The following is a 22,971-nucleotide window of genomic DNA, read 5'->3' on the forward strand; positions in this document are numbered from 1 at the left end:
GCAGTCTTTATAGAGTTCCCGGCTGTAGACGGGCCAGTGTGTTGAAGGAATAATAAGGTCTCTACACAAATGGGAGTTCTGACCCTACTCTCAGAAAAGCAAAAACTCATCTAGGTCTATTTGATTGGCTTTAACCAAGGAGATATACCCAGTCACCAGCCACATGCCCCAGTGAGACATTTTTAAATGCGGCCCAGAGCCTTTCAGTTACATGATGACAATATAGCTAGTCCCCTGCTTTCTTTTCCCCTTCCAAAACCATAATTGAATTAATTCCCCTCAGCAGTCTTCAGGTGGAAGCTCACATAATTTCCTCCCTTTTACAGAGAAAACTGGGGGGTCAAAGAGGTTAAGCACAGTGAGCAAGGGGTCAACTCTATCTGCCACTTCCTTCAACACTCAAATCAAAACTCTCTTCCTCCAAGAAGCTGTTCGCCCACCTCAGCTCTGGGCAGGCCGCTACTCCGGAAGGCCCCCTGCGCTTCTCCATGCTGACTGTACCGTACTCTGGTTGTCCACCTTGCTCTAACTGTGGTGCAAGCGCTCTTCCCCTCCAACCAGAATGGAAACTCTGCCTGAGCAGAGCTTGTACTGTCTTTCCTTTGTGTATCATCACGTGGCTAATAAACACAGAACCAAACATTAGAACCAGACCTCAGTCCTTTCCTCCCTTCCAGAACCCCTCAACCTCTAGGGATGGAGCTGAACAATTGGTCAGACATGTCAGATAACACGTGTACCTTGTTGAATGAGAAACAGGTAATTAATAGCAGTCTCCTTGGTACATTTCACTTCCTCGAGCTGACGCCATGGGTCTCTTGATGATGCTGTTGCTGATCTCCAAAGACAAAGGGGTATGCCTCAAAGTACTCATTGAAAGTGAGTCACCTCTGCCAGGCAACCTTCCTGCCCCTCATTCGCCTTTGCCGCCTGACATGACTTGTTTTTTGTCTCCATGTGCAGTCCCCGAAGTCACACCAGCAAATGTCAGTGGTGGCGGAGGCAGCAAATCTGAACTGGTTATAACCTGGGAGGTAAATGAATCACAGAATAAAAGGAATGTACATGCATCAAAGCTATTTTTTTTATTTTCCTCAATGTTAGACATAGCTGGGAAGTTTCCTCCTCTGTTTTTAACAGTGAAAATTCATTTGAGTGCAGACACTCCCTCTCAGGTAGCTAATGGCTGGCAGGAAGGATGGCGCTTGCCCATCCATCATTGAGGCAAGTTTTAATTCAATCCATTACAGTAAAAACAATCATGAAGGGAAGACAACACAAGTTACAAAAAAAAATAAAGAAGGCTGGCCGGGCGCGGTGGCTCAAGCCTGTAATCCCAGCACTTTGGGAGGCCGAGACGGGCGGATCACGAGGTCAGGAGATCGAGACCATCCTGGTTAACACGGTGAAACCCCGTCTCTACTAAAAAATACAAAAAATTAGCCGGGCGCGGTGGTGGGCGCCTGTAGTCCCAGCTACTCGGGAGGCGGAGCTTGCAGTGAGCTGAGATCCGGCCACTGCACTCCAGCCCGGGCGACAGAGCGAGACTCTGTCGCAAAAAAAAAAAAAAAAAAAAAAAAAAAGAAGGCTGTTTCACAGAAAACTGGTTTTTCTTTTCTTCCTGAATTGCGGCATGGCCAATTGATTTAAAGCGTCTGCCAGCGCTAGAGTCAGTGCACCAGCACAATTTCCTGGCAATTGGCTTTGCTTCCAGACGGGGCCCTCTTTTAGGAGGTATTTTTTAAAACAACCTGGAGGAAGGTTAGTCACCAATTTATTAGAAATTGGCTTTGAGAGAAGAGGTGGGAGCTTTAGAAAGGGTTCTTCATGTTTTTGAAAGATTCGAAACAGCCCCAGAAATTAAAATCTTTCATTTAGCCAGAGCGCAGCAGTGAAACAATCACTCATCCCCCCAGCTGAACTCTTCCCTCTGAGAGGGAGGATCTTCAGCCAAGCTGGTTTTTCTTCCTTCAGTGAGATCTTTTGTCTATTTGGCAATGGAGGAAGCTTAGTATTAGAGAATACGTGTTGGAAATACTGTTTTTCAGGAGACCGATGTCCTGTTGTTTTTTTTTTTTTTTTTTTTTTTTTTTTAACAATCATTTCCAACCATTTCAGAGCTGGGTCTGACCCATCAAAAAGCAAGCTCTGGACTGCAGATCTTCATTACGTTTTCAACCCTGCCCAGTACCTTATAACTGTTTAAGACAGACTGACTGCAAGCTCTAAATTTAAAAGACTCTTAACAAAACCCCAAATAAGATGGGTGGAGAAGGATATAGACAAGAATGTTACAAGGGATACAAAAACGATTTTTGCACTGGAGTCAAACTACTCTGATTTCTGAAGACCATCTCCCTTCTTTCCCAGACGGTCCCTGAGGAATTACAGAATGGTCGAGGCTTTGGTTATGTGGTGGCCTTCCGGCCCTATGGTAAAATGATCTGGATGCTGACAGTGCTGGCCTCAGCTGACGCCTCCAGATACGTGTTCAGGAATGAGAGCGTGCGCCCCTTCTCTCCCTTTGAGGTTAAAGTAGGTGTCTTCAACAACAAAGGAGAAGGCCCTTTCAGTCCCACCACAGTGGTGTATTCTGCAGAAGAAGGTATGGTTTATGCTGCCCAGATCATTGACTGTTAATATTTCTTCAGTTCTAAAATGTGGATTTTAGGATGTACAATCAATTTAGCATGGTACATATATATTGAAGGCATACCTGATTGGAGAAGAGGATAATGTAAAAAGTTTGGTTCACTGTCCACCATGAATCTCTTAAAAAGATAGCAACTGCTCTGTATATGAAAACACATGGCTGTCTATTATTGATTCCATTGCTAAGGACCAGAATTGCAAGTACCATGTAAGATCTTCATATCTATCTATATGTTATCATTACTTTCGAAAGAATTTTATTTTTGCCTTTAAGTGAATATCAAAATATAATTTGCATTTTCTTACCACTTGTATTTTCATAAAGCATATTGTACTTGTGGCTAATGCCTATAATCCCAGCACTTTGGGAGGCCAAGGCGGGCGGATCACCTGAGGTTGGGAGTTTAGGACCAGCCTGACTAATATGTAGAAAACCCATCTCTACTAAAAATATAAAATTAGTCTGTTGTAGTGGCACATCCCTGTAATCCCAGCTACTCAGGAGGCTGAAACAGGAGAATCGCTTCACCCCAGGAGGTGGAGGTTGCGGTGAGCCAAGACCGCACCATTGCACTCCAGCCTGGGCAACAAGAGTGAAACTCCGTCTCAAAAAAAAAAAAAAAAAATTCTCACTTATTAAAGAAAAGAGTAAGCCATGAAGCAGTGTGATTGCGCTCACTATCATCCATACCATCATTATGTTTAACATTTCTCACACATTATTACCACTTCCATGCTATCCCTGCTGTCAGGATGCCTTTCACACAGTCTTTGTGACCATTGGAGTTTGTCTATGTTGTTTTAAAGATGATGCTCGGAATGGGACCATGTTAAAACATCTGAAAGGTGAATCATTGATTTAGAGTCAGTGAAGATGCAATAACTTATTCCCAATTAGAGAGATCATCCCCTTAGATTCAGTAGCCCTCCATGATCTAGCTGCTGCCTCTCTGTCTGACTCAGCTGCTGATGCCTTTCCCTGCATATTTCATGTTCCAACCATTGCCAAAGGATTTACATTTATTCAAACAAGCTTCAGCCCTTTGCATAGGCTTCAACTTCTCTTAGATAATAGTTCATGTCTCTGGATTATGAAAATGAGAGGAAAAAGGGAAAAGGACAGTCAGCTGACATGACGAATATTCAAGAGAGCTGGGTGACACTTCAGGTTCACACTGCAATCTGTATGATCTTGGATAAGTCACGTATACTCTCTGGGCCTCAGCATCTTTGGTTGCAAAGGAGAGACTAGACTGACTGTTTCCCAAATTTCAGTTATTTTTGACAGATTTCTGCCATAGCTGTGTATACTATTTGTATATGTTAACATTTTTCTTTCAATAGTCTTCCCTAAAACAAAATTTAGTGGCCAAGCACAGTGGCTCATGCCTATAATCCCAGCACTTTGGGAGGGGGATGTGGGAGGATAGCATGAGCCCAGGAGTTTGAGACCAGCCTGGGCAACATAGCAAGATCCCAGTCTTTACCAAAAAAAAAAAAAGCCAAGCGTGTTGGCACACATGCATGTGGTCCCAGCTACTTGGGAGGCTGAGGTGGGAGGATGGCTTGAGCTCAGGAGGTCAGGCTGCAGAGAGCCATGACTGTGCCACTACATTCCAACCTAGGTGACAGAGTGAGACCCTATTTCAAAAAAGAAAAATAAAAGCAGTTTAGCCATGTCATAAGCAATAACATTTGTGAGATGCTAATTGAGAAGGATCTGTGTTAAGGGAATTGCTGGTTATGAAAACTTGATGCTTAAACTTAAGTGGTTCTTCTCTTCTACCCACAACTAAATTCAAAACCCAAACACTGGACAAATATTCACTACCACCAACTCCAGCTATCAATCACTGCTCCTCTGCAAAATGAGGGTTTGGCTTACAATCATTAAGGACGATTCTATAACCGTGAATTATTTTACCTTATAATGCTACTATCTACAATCCTGTCCTAATATAACTGATAGAGTAATAACTCTCCATATTCATCTACAGAACCCACCAAACCACCAGCCAGTATCTTTGCCAGAAGTCTTTCTGCCACAGATATTGAAGTTTTCTGGGCCTCACCACTGGAGAAGAATAGAGGACGAATACAAGGTTATGAGGTAGGCAAGACATATGTGCCTTGGGTCTGAAAGAGAATTTGTACCCCTTGATGAGTCCTCCAAGTCACATTCTTATAGGAAATGACCCACATTCCCACTTAGAGGCATTGGTTTTAGGCCTGGCCTCCAGCTGAACATTGATGGAAGCATTGAATACTCAGCTGTGAGACTACCCTTTTTCTATGTTATATTCTAGAGGTATTTTTCGAAGTATATGCAAATCTAAGCATTTATGGGATGGTTGGCAAAATGAGCTTTGACTTCTGATAATGCCCAGGATAGCTTTGACTCAAAACAAACATGGGAAAAAAGAAAATAATGAACAGGGGTTGTATCAATGTACCATCTCACTAGGAAGCTGAGGACAAAAAAGGGACCCTTCTTACCGTGGATAATTTCTCAGGATATACGCAGTCCTTTGTCCTGATAGCTCTGCTCATGATGTGGTATAGAAAACTAACTCCATCATAAGAATCTGCATACAAAATCACCTGATGCCATTGGAAATATCCCCACTGGGTATGGTTTCCAAGGTCTTTCTGTTTATTTTCTTAGGTTAAATATTGGAGACATGAAGACAAAGAAGAAAATGCTAGAAAAATACGAACAGTTGGAAATCAGACATCAACAAAAATCACGAACTTAAAAGGCAGTGCGCTGTATCACTTAGCTGTCAAGGCATATAATTCTGCTGGGACAGGCCCCTCTAGTGCAACAGTCAATGTGACAACCCGAAAGCCACGTAAGAACAGACTTGCTCAGAAATATTTTGGGGACTCATCACACATATCCCAAGTTTATTCCTTATCCCCACCTCCCAATGGTTGTTTGCATACTAATTAGTAGCATGTGGATTCAAATTTCCCTCAGCATTTTAAGTGAACCTTTCCGTATACCATGCAAAATTCATTGCTCTGGAGGACAGAAAGAGAAATGCTTTTCTCCTCACTGGGAAGGGCTGCTTCTTTTAGCTATAAATGTTAGGCGACCAACTGAATCTTTTTCCATTTGCAATGCTGTATCTCATCAAATTTTAGTGACCTTGAAGACACATATTAGTGCAATAGCCCATTAAATTGCCTCTACTCTCAAATTCTAGTAAGGAGATATTCCTCAGAATCCATTGAGACTTAATAATCTGTGACTTCGTATATCTTAATTTTTTTATAGCACCAAGTCAACCCCCTGGAAACATCATATGGAATTCATCGGACTCCAAAATTATCCTGAATTGGGATCAAGTGAAGGCCCTGGATAATGAGTCGGAAGTAAAAGGATACAAAGTAGGTAATTTCTTTTTTGCAGAGGCACCTAATCCTGCTGTGAGTCGGGGCAGTCTCCTCCATGAATCACACAGTTGTCTGCATTGTCAGTTTCCCTGGTGATGCTCTGCTACCCTGTAGGAATCGCTGCCTCCAACATGGTTTGATCTGAGTTGTAGTCTATGGCAATTGGTCAGGATTTAGACAATCACCTTAACTTTAGGCTCAGGCAGCATCAATCAGAAATGAGTAAAGACCCTGTGTTTGGGTCTCCAGAAATACCCTGAAGAACCACTTTTTAAACATTTCTACTGTCAGCTTTATTTTGCTCCTGTGTCAGTTAGTTGTATTTTTTTTTTAGCCAACTTAGTAGCCTCCTGATATTACCAATGATTAATCATTTTTGTTCATATGTTTCTATAGTCAAAAGAGTTTTATAAAGAAAAAGAAAAAAGAAAAAGCAGCAAAATTGGAGAAAATGTTTGCCTGACCCTATAAATGTTGGCCTGTCTTTAATGAGAAAATGAAAAGAACATGTCTATAGCCTTGTTGCAGCAGTTAAAAGGGGTTATAAATATCTTGCAAGGTTTCCAGCTACCTGTTGCTACTTCACAAACCAAGGGAAGCTAGGGGCTAAAACAGCAACAATGTATCATTTTTTATGACTTTGCAATGTGGATAGGGCCAGAATGGAAAGATTTTAGGGCTGGAATAACTAAGATGCTTCTTCACACACTTTTGGCTTCTTAGGTGGGATAGGTGGGAAAGCTGAGGTTGGCCAGTGATCATGCTCTCCATGAGGTCTCTCCCCACGGATAACTTGGGCTTCCTCACAGTATAGTGACCTCAGAGTAGTCAGACTTCTTACATAGTTGTCAGCTTCAAGAGGAAGAAAGCAGAATCTGCCAGCCCTTTTAAAAGCTAAAGATGAAACTGGCTACTGTGAGGCCAGCTCAGATTAAAAGGCAGGGAAAATGGATTCTACGTCTTGTTATGAGAAGCAGCATGCATGTGCAGAGAGGGAAGGAACTGATGTAAACCAGATGCATGCCAACCAGAGCATGCATTGTGAAGACTGACTGCATTGAGAAGACTATGACTGCACTGAGAGAAGACTGCATTGAGAAGACTGTAACTGCATTGAGAACATGCATTGAGAAGACTGACCAGGAGGCTGGCTCAAAACATCTGAACAATGAATGAACTGAGGATATACCGCTGGGTTAAAAAAGCCTCAGAAGCATGATAACTACTTCACATATCTGAAGGGCTATTATGGTGGATGACAAGTAGAATTTTCCCTCAAGTTTCCAAGAAACAAAACTATGGCCAATGAGTGAAGGCTACATGGAGATAGATTTTGGCTCTGTTTTGCCTTCTAGCAGTCAAGCTTGTAAAAAATGAACCCTCAGAGGGTTCCCCATCACTGGAAATAATCAAGCATACCTGCATCACCACCTAAAGAAAGGTCAGAAAGGGAAATATAGTGTGAGCATTTAATTATATAGCATTTTGTTCCCATTCAGTCCTAGAATGTTATGAGTAAATGACTTTTAAAAAGCTTTTGAGAAACCATAATAATTGGGTGATGCTGACAATGTTCTTGAACTCCAGTGGGTTTGTATTAATTCTTCAAAAGAAAAATGGTTGTTGCAATTTTGCAAGTCCCAGTTTTCATTACAAAAGAAAGAGTATAAACCTGGGACTGGTGGCACATGCCTGTAGTATCAGCTACTTGGGAGGCCAAGGCAGGTGAATTGTTTGAGCCCAGAAGTTTGAGTCCAGCCTGGGCAATGTAGTGAGACCCTGTCTCTAAATAAAAATAAATAAATAAAATGGAAGATTATAAAACCAAACCTAAGATTTTGAAATGTTTTCAGGCAGAAGAGCTTGGAAGTCAACATTTTCCGGAATCTTGTGAAATGGTCTTTTATCTACCACAAAATAAATGAAAGGATGGCAAAGTCATGCCTGCTAGATTATATAAATGGCAGAAGCATGCGGGGTGGGAGCGGTAGCTAACTAGAGAGTGCTTCTGTCAAAGCGTACCAGCTGCTACTAACTTCCTGCCTCTGTTGCCTTGTGAAAAAGTGGGCACAATGCCATAAACATGCCAATGTTTCAAAAGATGGCAGCAAAAAAGATTGTTGTGTAAAATCTTCCAATTGTAAAATGTTGGCAACACTTCTAATTTTGTTTAGTTTTGCTTTTAAATAACACTTGAGGATGCAGACCACGTAAAATTGCTATGCAGTCTGAACTAAGCCTGCAGGCTGCTGGCTTGCCACATTTTTGCACAGAGATGTTGAGAGTAGGACATAGGTAGTGCTGTCTAGCACTAGGTAAAGAACCTAGGATCATCAGAAAGTAGTAGGCAAAGTCAGAACTGGAATTGGGATTTGACATAGAATGTGGCAAAGCCTTGGATAATGTGACGAGAGAAGGACTTGGAAGACCCTCCCTGTCATGGACTATTTTTCTTCATCCACATGGCACAGTGACTTATATTCCACTAGTACAGAAACACTCCCTAAGAACTCGTCTACAGAACTGTCACTGGGTCCTTTTCTAAAACTAAACCCTTCTAGGAGGGTCATATAATATATAGCAGAAAGAGATAGGAGTCTGAGCATGGTAGTGCATGCCTGTGGTCTCAGCCACTCTGGAGGCAGAGAGGGGAGGATCAGTGGAGCCCAGGAGATCAAGGCTGCAGTGAGTTTTGATCATGCCACTGCACTCCAACCTGAGAGACAGAGCTAGACCTGTCTAAACTTTAAAAACAAAAAAAGAGATAGGAAACCCTGTTTGGGGTCCTCTATTGGCTATGTGACTTCAGGTAAATCACTTAAACTCTTTGGGACTGCATTTACTTTTTTATTAAAAGAGAAACTTCTAGTGTCTTCATTTTTCTCTGACCTTTTGCATATCCCCTGTATCCCTAATCAGCCACTCAGCTTTCAGTTTTAGCTTAGAAGCCTTCCCTGATGGGCAGAGATCCCTTCATTTGCAAGATTCTTTTTTTTTTTTTTTTTATGAGACAGAGTCTCGCTCTGTCACCCAGGCTGGAGTCCAATGGCACCATCTCGGTTCCCTGCAACCTCCACCTCCCAGGTTCAAGCGATTCTCCTGGCTTAGCATCCCAAATTATTGGGAATACAGTTGTGCACCACCACGCCCATCTGATTTTTGCATTTTTAGTAGATAGGGGGTTTCAACATGTTGGCCAGACTGGTCTTGAACTCCTGGCCTCAAGTGATCTGTCCACCTTGGCCTCCCAATGTGCTGGGATTATAGGCATGAACCACCGCACCTGGCCTACTTGCAAGATTTTTTTACAATATAATATTTTCCGTCCTCTTGGGTAATTGTAATTAACTGACTTGCTGTGAATCCCCAGACTGGGGGCTTCCAGAGGACAGTGCCTGAATTGTCACTATTATTTTTCCAGACAAAGATATATTCACTATAGTTGTATTAGAATGGAGATTTCATGTCCTGAACTAAATTATTAACCTCTTAGTGTGAAATAATATAAAAGAGTTTATTTGATCAGTTTTATCTATGACAAAAGAGATAAGGGGTGGGATAGGTTGGAAGATGAATGAGGGAAGAGAAGACTAAAAAGAAGAAAAGAAAGAAGGCAAGAATGAAGATCAGGCACAGTGGCTCATGCCTGTAATCCTAGCACTTTGGGAGGCTGAGGTGGGCAGATAACTGGAGGTCAGGCCTAGCCAACACGGTGAAACCCCATCTCTACAAAAAAAAAAAAAAAAAAACTAGCCAGGTGTGGTGGGGCACCTGTAGTCCCAGCCACTCGGGAGGCTGAGGCAAGAGAATCGCTTGAATCTGGAGGCAGAGCTTGCAGTGAGCTGAGATCTCATGGCTACACTCCAGCCTGGGCAAGAGAGCAAGACTCTGTCTCAAGAAAAAAGACAGAGAGAGAGAGAGAGAAGACAGACCCTTACAACTTTTAATGTCTGACTCAGGCTAACACTGCCTGATCATCTTGACATTGACCACCATGAAAAAAAGCAGATGTGATGTGGGCAGAATTGATTTCACCAAAACAGGGGAGACAGTGAAAAAAAAAAGAGAGAAAAAAAAATTCCTTCCAGGTACACCCATAGAACAGGGAGACAAAGCACAATAAAAATGTAGAAAGCTTAAGGAGTCCCTCGGAGTTACACACATTCCATGGGTGAACTTGTAACTAGATTTGAAGTTCCTTTTCAGGTTACTGCTGAAAGAAAACGAATGGGCCAGGAGCTACCTAAGCTATTTCAGGCAACCAGGCAAATGTTAGCTGAGCAAGAAATCCTAGAGATTATCTAGGCAAACCTAGATAATCTTTTTTTTCCCACCACTTTACCGATAGGAAAACTGAAGTCTGTTGAGTGTAGTGACTTGGAGTGCCTTCAGCTTTCTCAAGGGCAGAGATCAATATGCAAGCTTCATGAACTGTGTCTAAAAGATTATAGGCATTTTTAGAAGAAAAATTGGGTAATGATTATTATTTAGTTGCCACTTATTTATACTCATGTTGCCTCTCAGAAACTCTCATATGGCCTTGCATTGGTAGCATCTTTCCAAGAAGGTCCTTCTGACACTTATTTTCTCAACACTTTTGCAGATATCTAGAAGATTCTTTTGAACAGTATAGAATCAAGCAGGGTATGTGATGAGAATAAAGCAGGTCAAGACAAACACAAGGGCATCTCACTTTCCAGGAAAGATCTGCTGGGCTTAGTGTAGGACTTAGGGAGATGACTTTTATTTTTATAAGAATAAAATAGGTTGGGCACTAGGGCTCATGCCTGTAATCCCAACACTTTAGGAGACCAAGACGGGTAGATCACCTGAGGTCAGGAGTAGGAGACCATCCTGGCCAACATGGCGAAACCCTACCTGTACTAAAAATACAAAAATTAGTTGGGTGTGGTGATGGGCGCCTGTAGTCCCAGCTACTTGGGAGGCTGAGGCAGGAGAATTGCTTGGATCCGGGAGGCAGAGGCTGCAGTGAGCTGAGATTGACCCACTGCACTCCAGCCTGACAACAGAGTGAGACTCCGTCTCAAAAAAAAAAAAAAAAAAAAAAAAGAATAAAGTAAAATATTGGAACAAATTAAAACTAGAGAGCTTGGAACCATTTCAGATCTGTGCAGCAGACCAGATGATGTAACCTATTTGAACCATGGATTGACACTTTTTTTCCAAATGCGATTTTTTATGTTGGCTCATTGTATTTTCTAGATCCAGACTATATCTAAATATTAGTGGCACCTCCATGTTGGGAATTTTTCTTCTAAGGGACAGAAGTGATGGATGTGTGTCAAGTGTGCGAAATGCTACAGAAACCACATGTGTTGGCAGTGGAGAAGAGAGTGGGTAACAGGGTTAGACCAGATGGTAGGAAAGGACACTTTCTGAGTTCTTCTTAATTTCCAGCTCAGTCACTCCCCCTTCTTTTTAGGGATGGTACTGGAGGAGCCAGATACCCTACACCTCCTCAGCTACACCCCAAGGAATGTCACTGTAACTGGCTATACATTTTGATTGCTACATATACATGTGAATGTTTAGAGATAAATAATGTAAGGCATTAGCTCTCTGTATCCACAGGTTCCATATTCTCAGATTCAATCAACTGTGAATCAAAAATATTCAGGGAAAAAAAAACACAAAAAATAATACAATGAAAATGATGCAGATTTCAAAAACAATACAGTATAACAACTATTTACATACCATTTACATTATGTTAGGTATTATGAGTAATCTAGAGTTGATTTAAAGTATATGGGAGAATATGCTAAGGTTATACACAAATCCTATACCATTGTATGTCCAGGACTTGAGTATCCACAGATTTTGGTATTTTAGGGAGGTCCTGAAGCCAGTTCCCTGAATTACCAAGGTACCAATGAACAACTCTCTCTCCTACTTTCTCTATGTGTGTGTGTGTGTGTGTGTGTGTGTGTGTGTGTGTGTGTGTGTACCTCCCGTGATATCTCACTTCCCATGACATCTCAGGAAACTCTCCCTAGTGTCACTTTTAGGGTGGTATTAGAGGCTGAATAAAAGGTGAATCTGATTGCAATGGAAGAGTTGACCTTTGCTAGAGAATTTGACCCATTAAATATGGCTATTGTTTATCTCAGACTGACCCTTTCCAAAATTAAGTTTTCCTCCCAAATACTGAAGGTGTTGGGGTGTGGGTTTATTTTCCCGTCTTCACTAAGTTGTCTGGATTCTTTAGATCTCAGCTTGGGTAGATGGTCTCAACAAGAAACTGACTTTAGAAAGTTTGAGGCCCCAAATATTTTGCCAACACAAATCCTTAAGCTACTTTATGACATTAGAGCTAAAAGTAGAGCATCTGATTTTAGTATACAAATTAAACTACCTACAGAGCCAGGCAGATAACATAAATGAGTTATGTTCAGTCGATTCAGAAACTACTACTAATACATATACTAAGCACTGTTCCAATTCATCTTAACTTTATATTTTATTTTATTTAAGACAGAGTCTCCCTCTGTTACCCAGGGTGGATGTAGTGGTGTGATCCCAGCTCACTGCAACCTTCACCTCCCGGGTTCAAGCAATTCTCCTGCCTCAGCCTCCCAAGTAGCTGGGACTACAGGTGTCCACCACCACACCTGGCTAGTTTTTGTACTTTTAGTAAAGATGGGGTTTCACCATGTTGGTCAGGCTGGTCTTGAACTCCTGACCTCAGGTGATCCGCCTGCCTCAGCCTCCCAAAGTGCTGGGATTACAGGTGTGAGACAACATGCCCAGCTTCATCTTAACCTTTTAATAACCCATGAAGGTAGGTACAGTTATTATCCCTTGTTTTACAGATGAAGAGCTATGACACAGAGTTTAGTAACTTGCCTTTCACATAGCTGGTATGTTGAAGACCTGGGATCTGAATACAGCAGTATGGATCCTGAGTTCTACGTTTAGCCAGTTGGTTCTTCTGCCTGCCAGCAATAAATAAATATAGTAAGTGATAACAAAGTACTACAGAGAAAAAGAAGCCAGAGTGAGGGGAATAGAGAAAGCCATGGAGTAGACAGGAGAAATTTATTATTTTATATAAAGGCTAAGGAGCCACTTTCAAGTGGTGTGATTTCATTTGGGCCTTGGCAGCTCTCTGGGAATGTCCCAAGTCCTGCAAAAAAAAAAAGCAGGTGCAAAGGTCCTGAGGTAGGCATATGACAATGTAGCAACATTGGAAGTGTTGGGACTATGACCAACTGCAGTTTGTGATTGTTCAGAATGAGACTTCTCAACTCCAGCCAGTTGTTGCCAGACAGGAATATAGACCACTGGCTTAGTCTCTTTTATTCTGGATCACACTTTTGTAGAGTCTTACTCAGGAACAGAATACCTGAGACTGGGCAATTAATATGAACATAAGTTTATTGACACCCAGTGCTGGGAGGGAGAGTGAGGAAGAAGGGAGAAGGGAGGGGGATAGAGAGCTGACTCGCCCTTTCATAACAGTACTAATTCCATCTGTGAGGGTGAGCCTAATCGCCTCATGGCCTAATTATCTCTTAAAGGTTCACCTGTTAATACTGTTAAAATGGCAAATTTCAACATGAGTTTTGGAGAGGACAAGCATCCAAAGCACAGCAATCAGTGTGGCCATATCTTCCAGTTGTTCAGTAGAACCCACAAATTTTTAATGTATATTTTCTTTGTTTTGAAATGGTCACATCTAACTCAAAAAAAAATTAACACTATGACGGCCAAACAAATAATATATGCAGACTGATTATGACCCGTGGGCCACAAGTTTTTTACTGTCTAATTCCCTTGGTTTGCGTTCCCCAGGACAGATGCCAGAGAGGGAAAGCAATTTGTCCAGAGCCCTACAGGTGCTCGCCAAGCTAGTCTTAGTTAAAAATCCAGGCTCTGAAGCCGGGCACGGTGGCTCACGCCTGTAATCCCAGCACTTTGGGAGACTAAGGCGGGCAGCTCACCTGAGGTCAGGAGTTCAAGACCAGCCTGGCCAACATGGTGAAACCCCATCTCTACTAAAAATACAAAATTAGCAGGGAATGGTGGCACATGCCTGTAACGGTGGCTGCTTGGGAGGCTGAGGCAGGAGAAACACTTGAACCCGAGAGGCGGAGGTTGTAGTGAGCTGAGGTCATACCTTTGTACTCCAGCCTGGGCAACAAGAGTAAAACTCTGTCTCAAAAAAAAAAAAAAAAAATCCAGACTCTGGAGCACAGACTGCCTAGGTCTGAATGCAGGATCCATCAGTCATGGGACCTGGGGCAACTGCTTAACCTCTCCAGGTCTCAGGTTCTCATCTCTGAAATCAGAATAATAACATTGCCTTCCTTAAGAGGTTATCCATGTAAGCGTTTAGAACAAGCTTGTCCAGCCCACTGCCCACAGGCTGCATGTGACCCAGAATGGCTTTGAATGTGGCCTCACACAAATGCATAAACTTTCTTAAAACATAAGATTTTTTTGCAATTTTTGTAAAGCTCATCAGCTATCAATAGTGTTAGTGTATTGTATGTGTGGCCCAAGACAATTTTTCTTCTTCCAGTGTGGCCCAGGGAAGCCAAAAGATTGGACACCCCTGATTTAGAACATACAGTGTTCAGACATTCGATAATGGAAGTAGTCTATAATATTTGCTGCTATTATCATTGTTCCCACAAATCCATTCTTTCCCCTTGTCTTCCACTCTAGATTATATCAAATGCAAGTGCAGCCTTCAAGTCAATCAGCTCAACAAAGTGTTTGGTGTAAATAAAGGTTTTGCAGGACTTTATTTGGGTTCTGCTGCAGTCCCTGATATTGCAAGACTGATAAGCAGTGCTGATAAAAGGGCTGCTTTTTCCTGGAAGTGTTTCTTTTGGATTTATATTTGAAACAAGTTGAATCCTCTGAGCTCTTGCAAGGACCAGAGGTAAATCAAAGCAGCAATTTATTCCTCAAAGCCAGATGTGACCTTGCATCCCATCAGCCAGCCCATTCTCCTGGAGGGCTGTGATGAGAAGCTTTGACACTCCTGAATGTGCCTGAGGATTTATTTGTGCCTAATCATTAGCAAGGGGATGCTGGGTCTGATACAACTGATGCTGCGGAGAAGAAGGGGACGCTTATGAATCTTTCTACCTTAAGGAAATTGTGTTTTCCACCTTGTATTAGAGAGACATCAATTAAGGTGATGAAATGCCAGGGAACAGATGGGTTCTAAACCATTCTAAGGGAATTTTACGAATTTCACTTGTGTCTGGTTTTGTCTTGAGACACGAGAGTGACCTTATGTCTCTAGCCTCAGCAGATCAGAATTTACAAGGGATCTTAGGGAAGGATGAGCTAATCTCGTGCTTCTCAACACATGATCCTTGGACCAGCAGCACTGGCATTAGCTGAGAACTTGTCAGAAATGCAGATTTTCAGGTCCCATCCCAGAAGTAATCACAAAATCCGGGAATGGGGCCCAGCAATCTGTGTTCGAACACGTTCTCCAGGTGATTCTGGTCACGCTTGAATTTGAGAACTACTCGTCGAATTCATCTAATCCATGATGCCTATCCCACAGTAACATCACCTGCTGATCTTAAAAAAAAAACCTACAGCCTGGATCGCACCTCTGTGCAGTCTTAGGCAGACTAGAGTGGAACTGGAGGGGTTTCTGACCTCCTCACAGTCAACAGTTTGAGCTAGAGAGTTCTTTGTTGTGAGGCTGCCCTGGGCATTGTAGACTGTTCAGCAGCATCCTTGGTCTCTCTGTCCACTACAACAACAGGGCCTGTTTAGACAAACATGTCTACCAAAATTGCTCCCCTGCCCCTCCCACCCTGTTGAAAACCACTGAGCTATAGCATAAGTATTTTACAAGCACCCCAATGGTTCTAACATGCAGCCAGGACCAAAAGCCACTGACCTCATCCAACCCTGTCTTTTTAATTGTCAGGGGAAACTGCAGAGGATGAGCTTTAGTGGTTCTATAGGTAAAGGCACACTTTCCCAGACCTGTATATTTTGTTCCTGATTGGAGTCCATGCCAGTCACAGCAGGCAATCCCAGGTAGGTGAATGTGTTTTTAGGAAGCTAGTTGGCCACCTCATCAAATGAATCCCACTCCAGACTCAGAACCCAAGATGAAAACAGGACTGTTACAAGCTCCAGATACGTCCAAGGTGACAATGGCTGCCTCTTTGTTACCTAGCCCACAAAATGGGGTTCCAGAGGGAAGGAATGGGAGGTTACTACTGTTGCCTTTCAGATATCTTCTCCCTGTGCTGAAACGTCCTGTCTCTAAGACTCATGATCATAAGTTACTGTGCCTGGCTTGTGCTCTCACCTTTGCCATGTATGTTCTCTGATTATCTTTAAGCCTTCAGAGATACTATTTTTTACATGCTTCCTCTAAGCTAGGCCCTCACCAGATTCAAACCTTGTGCAATCTTTTTTTTTTTTTTTTTTTGAGTCTTGCTCTGTCGCCCAGGCTGGAGTGCAATGGCGTGATCTCGGCTCACTGCAACCTCCACCTCCCGGTGCAAGCAATTCTCCTGCCTTAGCCTCCAGAGTAGCTGAGATTATAGGTGTGTGCCACCACGTCTGGCTAATTTTGGTATTTTTTGTAGAGACAGGGTTTCGCCATGTTGGCCAGGCTGGTCTCGAACTCCTGGCCTCAAGTGAGCCACCCAACTTGGCCTCCCAAAGTGCTGAGATTATAGGCGTGGGCCACTGCACCCAGCCTTGTGCAATCTTGAAAACACACTCCAGAAGAGTGGGTATTATTGTCGCCACTTTACAAATGACTGAAGTAAGGCTCAAAAAGGTGAAGTGGCCTGTGATCCCCCAGTGGCCAAGTTTATTCTGATGCCAAAGCCCCTGATGTGTAACAGCACTGTACATCCTTAAGGAGCTACTCATTTTTTCCATTTTCCCAGGTGTGTCAACTGAGCCTCCGAGAGGCTAGGCAGTAGGTAGAATCATGTTGCTGACACCCCTGTTATAATATCCTTTCAGCTCTTTCCTCGGAATAAAATGGTAGCTGCAGTCATGGCCCTCGCCGCAAATGAGCCTTCCAAATGCAAGTGGGCAGCCAGACAACCTCTACATTCCCTGCATTTTGCTGGTGCCCAGAGGTGAAAACAAATGAATGCTCCATCTTTGGAGCCTTTGTGAAGACGGCAGGTGACACCTGTTCTTTCTGTATTGGCAGGTCTTGTACAGATGGAACAGACAAAGCAGCACATCTGTCATTGAAACAAATAAAACATCGGTGGAGCTTTCTTTGCCTTTCGATGAAGATTATATAATAGAAATTAAGCCATTCAGCGACGGAGGAGATGGCAGCAGCAGTGAACAAATTCGAATTCCAAAGATATCAAGTGAGAATGCCTTTTTTTCTCCCTTTTCTCCTGCCTGTCTTATCTTATCAGCCTTCCAGCTGAGTCAGGGCTTGAAAGACATTCAGCCTGCAAAAGAAGACTTAAAATAAAATGGAGGACATTACCCCCCTTCTCCAGATGTTTGCTGGCCATAGGCAGTTTCATGCAAAAATCAGTTTGCGCGTGTTGACTGATCTACTCAGTTGCTAATCAAAAATCAGATTAAAGCAGACAGGAATCAGTCACTAAGGTTTTTCAGTGTCAGCCCGTTTATTTTTCTATGCATCTATGTAACCCCAGAATTACAGCTTAGAAAGTTAAAAGCATGATTCAGTCAGAAGGAAGAAGGAAAAGCATTGTTAAGTATGCTGTAGCAGTTTTTCTCCAGTGAAACAGTATATGCAGTTCAATGTCTTGGAAATATTTTGAATTTACTATTTATTTTGAATGGGTATATGTAATATGTGCATCAATGTGTATGTCTCTCTATAGTCAAGATTATCTTCATTTTCAAATATTGTTGAATAGCATGTGAGACTAGCATATTCTTTTTGAGCAAATACATTCAATTCTATTTTTACAAATACCATGTTTGTAAATATCTTAGCAGCGTATTATTTTTTGTTGTTGTGTGTGATCTCATTTATTTAAAGAAAAAAAAAAACAGCCAAATCCATGGAGACAGAGTGAGGCTAGTGACTGGCAGTGGCTAGTCAGTGGGGAGTGGGGGCTTAGGTACTGGGTCTTCGTTTGGGGTGACAGAAAGGTTGAGGAGCTTGAGAGTGGTGCTGGTTGCACAACATTGGAGTATACTTAGTACCACTGAATTGTACATTTTAAATGAGTTAAAATGCTAATTTTGTTATGTGTATTTTACAGCAATAAGAAAAGAAAGACTGCGGTTAGATGTCTAAGTGTAGATTTTCACAGGCTTTCAGATTTAGCATTCTGGAGATTAGGGGAGCATTGAAGGCTGGAGATATAAATTTTCAAGACATCGGTAAAGAGATGATATTTTAAATTATGGACAAAATCCTCACCACCATCCTGACTTTTAGTCATGTAACATCCCTCTGCTAAGGGGTGATAGGCCAGTGTTTCTGGATGGAGTTTATATTTACTGCATTTTTTTTTTTTCATACAAACACAAAAGGCATTTTTGTCTTAAAAGCAGGGACAATTGGATTCTACACTTCATCAAACAAAGCCTCTAACTTCTGTTGAAAGGGAGCCAGATTTTTGGTGAGATGTGGAAGTAATCTCCAGGCCATGAAAATACGAGACTGGGGTTTATTTATCTCACTTCATTAAAAATCTGACTTTGTACTTCATGCTTTCTTATCATTGCAGGGATTGGTATTTTTAAGTAGACTGATGATTCCTGGTTTTATTCATTACAAAAACATATATTAAGCAATTATATTGGTGTAATTATTAGGTAACAAGGAAGTGACTGTGAGCCAAACATGATCTGTTTCAAGGAATTTTTCATTAGGTTGGTCAAAGAGATCTTACAAGATTGAAGAGCCCCCGAATGACAGTTGATAGCTTCTTACTATGAAAAATGTAAGACCCATAAGAAAATGTAAAAAGGATTGAGGCTATTTTGTTTGGAGAAAAAGGGTAGATTTAAACAGACATGGGTTTGAACCCCAGTTCAGCCATTTACTAGCTGGGTGATCTGGGCACAAATTACCACATCTGTTAAGTGAGGTAATAATAATACCTAGCCTTCATCCAGTTTTTGCAAGATTTAAGTGTCATATTCATCTGTGCCCAGCACAAAGAGTTCAAAAGGGAGTAGCAATTTTCGCAGAGTTCAAAAGGGAGTAGCAATTTTCATAGAGTTCAAAAGGGAGTAGCAATTTTCATAGAGTTCAAAAGGGAGTAGCAATTTTCATTTTGTTGCATCATTGACGTGGCATGGTATCTATCAGTACTGTTACTAGTAATATTGAAGTTTCTTCTCACATTAGATGGGAACATCCTTATTTTACAAATGCTTTGACAGAGGTACAGGGCTGTCCTCTACCCTACTCGCAGGTTCATAGCTGGATAGTCATAGAACTGATATTTAAAAGCCATTAAGATCTTGATCATCATTTCTAGTAGAATCCACGCAGTTCTGCTGTTTCAGAAAGCCCCGTGGCCGCTCTTCCCTTTGAAGCCAGGATGGGGCTGTTTTGAGTGAATTTGTTCTCTCTTTTCAGATGCCTACGCAAGAGGATCCGGGGCTTCCACTTCGAATGCATGTACGCTGTCAGCCATCAGTACAATAATGATTTCCCTCACAGCTAGGTCCAGTTTATGACAAAAGTTATCTCAAGGACTTGCTGTTTATAATATAAGCAACATTTAGCTAGTTGTTTTGAAGACACCCAGTACTAAGTAATATTGTTGTTCAAGTACATCTTATTACTGGAATAAAAATGTTTTTTGCTTCTTTAGGAATGGCATTATACAGTACTTCCTCAAAGCAAATCTAGCTTTGTCTGAAGTTTCTTTGGAAACTCTGCAATGCACTGAAGACATCTGTAATATGATGTTACCAAAGCAGTTTACATATGTCCTTATATGCATATTTTTTATTATATATTTAGTGTTTTATAGAATTTTTTAAAGTTAACACATAATGTAGATATTACTGTTTTTCCTCAGCTGTAAAATGCTATGGACAACACAATCATGCAATTATAATTTGAAAATATTTCCTTTAAAGACAGAGTTTGAAACTCATCTTGGTAAATAAATTGCAAATTACTTGTACAGTTTTACAAGGATCTCGTGGCAGAACAGCTGAAGACTTGGTCTATAACTCAAGGCTGCTGTATGCAAATTACTCTTCTAGTGGTTAATGCATTGAATCAAGTCCTTTTGACGTGTACAATATGTTCCCCATGCCGTTGTGAATTTTGTTGTTCAATACAACTTGAGATGGTTTCAGGAATGGCTGCAATCTCAAAAGCTAAATTTACTGCCCAAGAGGCACCTTGTGCAATATTCCCATCCCTGAATTTAGCATTGTACAGTAAGATTTTCTTTTCACTCAACTAAGTTAGCATTGTCTTTGTAGTAGCACTATCTTAGACTTTAAATTTGAAGTAACATATATCCTGTAGTAACATAGACCAAAAGTTACTATAGTCAACCAAGTCTTTCAAAGGATAAAAGATAATTTTATTATCTTTAACTGTATCTATTTTGAATGTAAATTTTAAAAAAAAATAATTCTCTGTCAATGGATTCGTAATTTCTTTACAAAATTTCTTATATATAATATGTGTATCTCTGTAATAATAGAGCCCTTCTTTTGAATCAAAATTACATATGGAGTTTGGAAGATTTCTCCTATTTCAACAAATAGTTGCTGCAAGAATTTTTAATATGACTCTATAAAAGATCTTTAGTACAATGGTATGGTTTCTTGATGATTCTGTTTTGCAATAGGTTAGCCTAGTTGCTTTATATACTTTACCTTCTAACTCTTAAAATCACACATTGGAAAATGACAATATCAACAAAACTGTATTCTTATGAAAAGAACTATTTGTTACAATGGGAAAGGTTTTGTAAGCAAACGCTAGTGGAACAGTGACATAAAAGGCAATGAAATTTTCTATAAACATTTTCTCATGTAAACATGCTGCCACCTTTTCTTTCTCAGAGAACTCAAATCTGCTGTAATTTGTCATTTTTGCTTACAAATAATATAACTTTTCAACCTTCTACTTATATTTGTCCAATAAAGTCATAATCAGGATTCCATTTGTGTAAAAACTAGGGTGGTAACCGGAAAAAAAATATATTGTCAGTATTTCAAGCTGTGTTCCTTTCTTAGTTTGATATGGTTACTTCTATGTTAAAATAAAATAAAATTTAAAATCACATGCAAAAAAATCAACAAAATAATAAAATGAATGAAAAAAAATGACACCCAGGGAGTTCCCAACCCCAGTGTAAATGATATTTACCAGTGATCTAGCATATGTAATCTTTTTTAAAGGTATTGTTAATAAATATTCTGTCATTTGTAAAGATACTTGTCTTTTGGGAGCATTTTTCCTGCCTGCCTGTCAGGGAATTTGTTAGCTTACCTTTGTGCTAATTATAATTTGGGATCATAGAGGGACTCAAAAGTCTCTACCCAAATCTAAATGACCCAGAGCTATTCCTTTGGAATTGACAACCCTGAAGACATGATTTCAAATCCTCTTTAGAAGTAGAGAGGGTCCTAATCCACAAGTAAATGTCTTGAAGATGAGACTTGAATATTTTCTCTTGATTAGCTAAGTCTTTTGTATATTTACTGTAAGTATATGCGTTGTTTCCCTCACCCCCCATTTCCAAAAGGATAAGTTCTAAACTTGAGCATTTAAGGCTTTTTTTTTTTTTTTTGAGACGGAGTCCTGCTCTGTCACCCAGGCTGGAGTGCAATGTTGCGATCTCAGCTCACTGCAACTTCCGCCTCCTGTCCTGGGTTCAAGTGATTCTCCTGCCTCGGCCTCCCGAGTAGCTGGGATTACAGGTGCCCACCACTCCACTGGGCTAATTTGTGTATTTTTAGTAGAGACGAGGTGTCACCATATTAGTCAGGCTGGTCTCAAACTCCTGACCTCAAGTGATCTGCCCGCCTTGGCCTCCCAAAGTGTTGGGATTATAGGCATGAGCCACCACACCTGGTCCTTAAGGCCCTTTTTAATCCAAAACAATTTAACTGTGCATCCAGCCACACTAAGCCCTCCCTGACCCTTGAACACTGCTTGCTTTTGGTCTCACCTCTGTGCCTTTGGTCTTATGGCTGCCCCTTCCTGAAATTCCCTCTCCACCCTTATCTCTCCCATCCACATCCCAGCTGTCCTACAGTAGCTCCAGCCCCAGTTTGTCTGCAAAGCCTTCCCATGTTTCAGTCCTTTATGACATTCTTCCTCGGAATTAGCTGCAACCCCTATCAATGCCGCTCATTTAGTAATTAATCAGATACTACTTTTGGAAATCTCTTGTACTGTTATCTTGCATTTTAATTTAACTCCTGTATTGTTACTTACTTTTCTTGTATGTATGCCTTGTCTTCCCAACTAGATTGTAAGCTCCTTGAGGGCAGGGACTTTGGTCTTATCTTCCATGTACTCTCCATAGTGCCTAGCACAGTGCCTTGCAATAAATACTCACTGATTAATTGAATGAAGGGGTCTTTGAAGTAGCATTTTGCATCAGTTGCCTGCCTGTGTGCCATAGCAAACCAACCAGGGAAGACTGTCATTACTTTCATGATACGCTGAAAAGCGTTAAAAGGCCTGGCTTCTAACATTGTGCCTGGAAGAAGTATTTGACCAATTGGCTTCATCATCGGGTAAATGAGGTCCTGGATTAGTTGAATCTAACTGAGCTGAAGATGTTTTAGAAAGTGCCCCATAAGCACCTCCATCCAAGCTTGTCTCATTTTTTGGCTTTCATGGTTGCCTCAGGTAGGGTCCACTGGTTGTAAGCAAAGAAACAACTCTGGGTAACTTGAGCAAACAAAAAGTAAGGAATTAGAATGACACAGGTTAGATCACATGAGCCAAGGAAA

At 41.3% G+C, this 22,971-nt stretch overlaps 1 protein-coding gene across 17 annotated transcripts in view; it reads left to right on the forward strand.

Moving 5' to 3' along the window:
* The window catches only part of LOC105477607 (contactin 4), a 1,037,214-nt gene extending 1,014,627 nt beyond the window's left edge, over nt 1–22,587 (forward strand). For all 17 annotated transcript variants that reach the window (XM_071092102.1, XM_071092103.1, XM_071092099.1 and 14 more), the window contains 7 exons: nt 964–1,034; nt 2,371–2,605; nt 4,650–4,762; nt 5,318–5,504; nt 5,933–6,045; nt 17,234–17,402; nt 19,613–22,587. In XM_071092102.1, coding sequence (XP_070948203.1) covers nt 964–1,034; nt 2,371–2,605; nt 4,650–4,762; nt 5,318–5,504; nt 5,933–6,045; nt 17,234–17,402; nt 19,613–19,713 — 989 coding nt within the window. In that variant the 3' untranslated portion in view covers nt 19,714–22,587. The remainder of the gene's footprint in view (nt 1–963; nt 1,035–2,370; nt 2,606–4,649; nt 4,763–5,317; nt 5,505–5,932; nt 6,046–17,233; nt 17,403–19,612) is intronic.
* Nucleotides 22,588–22,971: the final 384 nt, after the last annotated feature.

This window comes from Macaca nemestrina, chromosome 2 (genome assembly GCF_043159975.1).
Source record: "Macaca nemestrina isolate mMacNem1 chromosome 2, mMacNem.hap1, whole genome shotgun sequence".
Classification (NCBI taxonomy): domain Eukaryota; kingdom Metazoa; phylum Chordata; class Mammalia; order Primates; family Cercopithecidae; genus Macaca; species Macaca nemestrina.